Source organism: Colias croceus, chromosome 12 (assembly GCF_905220415.1).
Source record: "Colias croceus chromosome 12, ilColCroc2.1".
Lineage (NCBI taxonomy): Eukaryota > Metazoa > Arthropoda > Insecta > Lepidoptera > Pieridae > Colias > Colias croceus.
The window spans coordinates 10,807,886-10,813,705 of record NC_059548.1 but is presented as its reverse complement, the minus strand read 5'-3'; the positions used below and the strand labels follow the sequence as shown (position 1 = coordinate 10,813,705).

At 34.0% G+C, this 5,820-nt stretch overlaps 1 protein-coding gene across 1 annotated transcript; it reads right to left on the bottom strand.

The window, feature by feature from the left end:
* Positions 1 to 3,415: 3,415 nt before the first annotated feature.
* LOC123696459 lies at positions 3,416 to 5,536 on the bottom strand. Its single transcript, XM_045642626.1, has 2 exons — positions 5,182 to 5,536; positions 3,416 to 4,676 (listed from the first exon to the last, which is right to left on the bottom strand). Exons 1-2 carry the CDS (start codon positions 5,501 to 5,503, stop codon positions 3,775 to 3,777), a joined length of 1,224 nt encoding a protein of 407 aa, XP_045498582.1. The 5' UTR covers positions 5,504 to 5,536; the 3' UTR covers positions 3,416 to 3,774.
* Positions 5,537 to 5,820: the final 284 nt, after the last annotated feature.

Genomic DNA, 5,820 nt, shown 5'->3' with positions numbered 1-5,820 from the left:
CTATAGTTTCTGACATCGAATTTCATAATTTTTATTACGTTTTACCTAATACAAGGTTTTAAAGTTTAGGTATATCACAGAGACAAGCCCTTATACCTTGTCGCTTATCGTAAGTAAAAAATCTCATCAGTCGTTTTGGGTGAGTCAAACCATGGTCAAACTATGTTTCGCTGTTATTGTCCTTCCAAAACGGCTCGATTTTTAAAGAACACGCCGCCCTTGTCCCACTGTGTGATAGGGCTGAGAGATATCCAATATTCTGATCATAGACAATATCTTTCCTATAATCGATGGTTAAATGTACACTGTACAGTTGTGGATATCCTTAATAGCAGTAATTATTTTCATACTTAAGTACAGTAGTTATCATTAGGTACATAGAATAAAACAAAGTTGCTTTTTCTGTCCCTGCTATGTCCCTATGTATGCTTAAATCTTTAAAACTACGCACCGGTTTTTGATGTGGTTTTTTTAATAGATAGACTATAGAGTGATCCAAGAGATATGTTTTAGTATACAATTTATTAGGATTTAGACAAAGTGGGCGAAGCCACGGGCGGTAAGCTAGTAATATATATTTTTTAATGTTTATAGACTAAAATGCTTATAGAAGTGTCGCTAATGTGGTAGGTACATAACTACAATTGCATGAGAAATGTTCATAGTTTTAAGTTTTTAACCCATTTTGTGTGCTTTAATATGTTATTTCAATCAATAAATCAATAAGTTCCGTGTAGAGGCAAAGTTAATCTATACATATAATAAATCTGTAGAAGGGTCGATTCTGTACATTGAAAATATTGAAAAAATAAATACCAGGGAGTGTTACTGGATCGATACCAAACCCAAATATGTGTTTAAAAAAATTTTTGTCTGTCTGTCTGTCTGTCTGTCTGTCATCTGTCTGTATGTTCAGGCATCACGTGAAAACTAAGGGTTCGATTTCGATGAAACTTGGTATAATTATACCTTATTATCCTGGGCGTAAAATAGGATACTTTTTATCCTGAAAAAATACGTAGAAAAAAATTAATCTTAATTTTTCAGTTTTATCCATAGACGTTGTTCTGTAGAACCGCGAACACACGTTGCGTATTATTATAGGCCTAGCCGTAATTGGGTCCAATAGATATTTATAAGATATCATTGTCAGAGTTACTCAAAATGGAGAAATAAACCATCCACGCGAAGACCGACATCCGCGCGGACGGAGTCGCGGGCGGAAGCTAGTACATAATAATTAATGACTTGTTGACGAAACTAATAATTAGATAGCTATAGCTGCTTGGAATAAGATAATTTTTGTTTCTTCTCTACATTAAGATTAATAAACAGATACAATATTTCTTATTGTCTTTAAGTGTAAAGATGAAAATCTGGATAGAAGGTAAATATTATTGTACATTCACCAACAGCCCTGTTGAAATTAAAATCTTATGTGAAGGGGCTCGATTTAACCATTTACGAAGACTCGACGCGTTTTGCATTGATTTATGGTCTGTGACATTTTATTTTACATAATAAACCACTTGATTCATTCTAAACTGAAGTTTAAACTGCTGCTGTTTTATGTTATATTATTTGCATTGCAGAATACACAGAAACATTTATAAAGCGATGTAATTTTAAGTTAGTACGTGCATTGTGATCTGTGCATAAATTAAGTATCTATTAGTATATTAGTTATAAATTTATTTCCTACTTATTTGTTTGAAATGAGCTAATCTCAAAAAGATGACTAAGTAAGTATCAAGATGTGCGGTTGTAAAGCACACCTACTACCACTAATAAAAACGGAATATCAATGAATTTTTTTTCAAATACTTAGTTAAAACAGCAAAAATATTGCATTTGAAAATAGTGAAGAAGCGTACACAAACTACATATTTGATAACCAGTAATTTTGTTTTTTCTAATTATCTCTTATTTTTCTATTAATACTTTCAAATAGATATTTTGAATTTTCTTTTCATCGATTGTTTTTTTCTACCCAAATTTTGTAACTCTATCCTAATATGATTACTATATGTTATGCTTATGTTATGATATCAGCATCTTTGGCACAGTGACAGCACATGGCGTCACGCGCTGTCACCTCCGAGCGGGTGAAGCAGGTCTGCAGTGGTCGTCCTTCAAGTGTAATGGAGAACCATTTGTTACAATAAGTAATGTTATGTAGTATCCTGCACTAGCGGGAAATAGCCTCGCAATAGTGGACGCATTTTTCGCTATTTTGATGATGTTATAGAGAAGGATAAGAGGGATGATTTGATTCTTTTTACTGTGTAATGAACGAAGTGAAAAAAAAATTGCGAATTTATATTTTGCTTTGTTTTTGTTTTTAAGTAAGGAAAGCTGATATTGTTGACTAATGAAATAAGTAAGTTTTGCTCTGAGTTAATCTATCGTGACTCAATAACTGCCATGAACCACTCTACTGCCATGATAGAGCATCATAACGATTGTGATAGGTATATTTGTAAACAATATTGTCAGGATCCTGTGATCAATAGGGCAGATTTCTACATCTTGTAAAGATCAGTTCGTATTTGAGTTTGAGCATCAAGATGCTAGAATCCTAGGTTCACACGGTTGACCTCATTGAAAAGTGGAAAATAATTGATTAATGTTGATATGTTTACTAATGAAATTCTGTTCTCCTTATAAAATATTCCAAGCAATTTACTATGTGATGATATATTCTTCGAATTCCCCTATGTTTTTACAACATGAACTTCTGCAAAGTACTTATCAGCATTGTTGAATTGTATCTCAATTTTGTTCGATATTTGTTCATATCTTTCCTTAAACCAGATATCAATCAGTTCAATCAGTAAACTTCTCAAATCGTATTTTAAGTGTACTTGCGCAAATAAAAAGCTTGGACATATGCGGTGACCAATATGGCCGTGCCCAAACCAGACGCGACCTCAACATATGGTCGACATGCAATCACTAGCTCTGCATATGGGTTTGGTTGTAACTCTGGTCATAAATTATGATTACTAGAGCTTAGTAGGTACCCTATGTTGTGATTGGTGAGAATTGTGAAATTTTTAATAAAAGAGGGAACCTATTTTGTTAAACTATTGTGTTAAGTTGTGTACTTAATTCTACTACCTACTACATTACTAACTTGCTCCTAAGACAATGTAAAGTTATTTTTTAAGCTATTGCATAGCTTCTATCGCGGGCCTTGAGCGCGGGGACCGAATCCAGAAATTGCGTAACGAAAAACCTCACGCTCCCCACTCCGACGGGCACGGAGGTGTGGCTTGAAGGCATGCTACGCAATAGCTTCACCGCGGCAGTCCCCGAGTGCCACACGTCTTTTTTTAGTTTTATTCTATAAAGTACTTTAGGTAGGTAAGTAAAAATTATATGCATGGTCACTTTCAACAAAATAAAATACCAAAACGAACAAAACATCTTTATTACTTATAAAAACAAAAAATATAATTTTAAATTTATTTACATAACAACAATGATTAACATACTTATAAAAGAGAAACAGAAATAATTTCATTAAATAATAATATTTATGCTCTTTAATCCACACTGTTCCTAATTCTATACCTAACTTTGTTAGTCCTTTTTTTTGGACATGTCCTGATGACGAAAATGGCTTTGATGGTATATTTATACCTAATACATCTACTTATATTCAGCTCATTGCTTAGGTAATTAAATTTCACATATTGAAGTACTAGAGAAACGACTGTATCAGTCGACACTATTAAATCAAATTACACAAAGCTTAAACAAATTAAAAAATTATAAACGCTTCAAATGGTACCTATCCACGAATTCTTCACTTACTTCCAACATCTTCTCTCTATAAAACTTACTCTGTCGAGCATAATCCAGCACCGGCTTACACCTGTCTTCTTCCACGTGCTTCTTAAACGTGTCAGGATCGTCAAAAGTCTTCTCCGCTAACGAAGGGTCCATTAACACAAAGGGAAATATAGCCATTGCCTCCATCATCGCGAACATTCTAGCCCTTTCGCACCAGTTAAAGAAGTCCCACCTCCCGTAATTGTAATCCTTTAATTTTCCCTTCATAGTGTCGTCTAAATATTGGGTAAAAACTGTGTAATAGTGGTTAAACACTTCCTTTTCATGGAACTCTCGGAACTGCTTTGTCGTTGTGAGATAGAGTAATATCATCAAGTCAAACGCTGGTGGACCGTATCTGATGCATTGGAAGTCTACTAAGACAGCTTCTTTCGGCTCATCATCCTCATGACGAAATAGTATGTTGTTGGTCCACAAATCTCTATGGAGAATAACGTTGATGCTGTCCTTGCTGACTGTTAGATCGTCGCATGCTTTTAAAAACAGGTTCGCTAGTGTGTCTTCATCTATGGTTTTTGTTGAGAATTCTCGGAGCAGACTGCAGGTTAATTTCGCAGCAGCTCGTAGCCATGGTGCATCGATAAAGGCAGATTCTTTAAGAACTTCTTTGTGGTCTTCATATATTGTTTTCTGTTGATTAGCTTCGTAGCACGCGTATTTAGCGTGGAACTGGGCTAACGACTTCACGGCTATTAACGCATGCTTTAAGTCGAAGAATTGTTCTGTGGGTACGGTCTTGTAGCCGAGGATGGAGAGGTCAGGCAGTACCAACATTGTGTCCGTGTGTATGTACGCTTTTGTGCACCAGTTGTCGGAATCTGTTGAAAGAAATGGAGTAAAATTTAATTAGGTTCATTAAGTGAGATCTGTTACTACCGATAGTCTGTACAAAGAAATTAGAATTTAGATAGAATTGAGAATATTTTAAACTTATAAATTAACAATTGTATATAAAAATTATGAACCTACTTTAAACATAAAGTTTATGGTATGTTTCTCTTTATAATTATTAGTGTCATAAACATTTTTACTATTCAGATAAACATACAACTAAATATTTATGTGTTTTGTTCAGCTACCTAATAAGTACCTAGGCAGGTACCTATCTAATAACTCATGAAAAGAAAATGTTGACTTATAACCAATGAAATAAATATTGAGGCGCTCTATGGCTCGATTTGAATACGCTAAATTTCTTCTAAAAAATATACCTAAGTAGCAATTATTTGATTGAAGAAAAAATAATGGCGCAAATTTTCGTAAGCAACGATTAAAAATAATAGTTATAAAAAATAACTATATAAGAAAATTTACGAAACTCACCTGTCACACCCATATCCTCGAATAACTTGTATACAAGATTTTCCCGCCGAAAAAAATTATAATCCGTAATAAAATCCGCCTTCGGTTTATTTAACAACGGCATCGACTTCGCAAATAGATACAATTTCTTCGTGATGCCAGCATTTTGTAAATGGACCACAATTTTGAAATGATCCCCTAGAAATCCTGCAAGACCTATCGAAGCAGGTTTTACGTCATAACCTAAAAATTTCCACCCATCCAAGGAGGCACGATGCATAATGGTTTTTAAATGTTTTTCTGTTAATATACTTTCTATATTTCTGCACTTTTGTTCCTCCATGGTGCCAAACTAACGAACTATATACGATCGCGGGGTTTTTATAGAATTAGTTGATAAGTATTTTGAGAAATTATTTGCTCTAAACGCCCGCTATTTATGTGCAAAATGATAAAATTAATTTTCCCCTCTCGTGACTATTTGCTATGATAATTTGCAGATAACAAAATAATGGTAATATTGATAGAGATGTTATGTGTATCTTTCTTTACTGCATTTTCCTTGTTTCGGTCTATGAACTCTTTGAATCGTCTTTGAATGCATGAATATCGTCCTTCCTTTCATTTCGAATTGTTCTGTTATTATTGAAGTTTAGTTAT

Bases quoted from the DNA above. Each gene is read 5' to 3' on its own strand.
- LOC123696459 (XM_045642626.1), bottom strand. From the start codon at position 5,503: ATGGAGGAACAAAAGTGCAGAAATATAGAAAGTATATTAACAGAAAAA. The intron at 4,677-5,181 runs GTGAGTTTCGTA...TTCTTTCAACAG, and splicing joins CGAGGATATGGGTGTGACAG to ATTCCGACAACTGGTGCACA.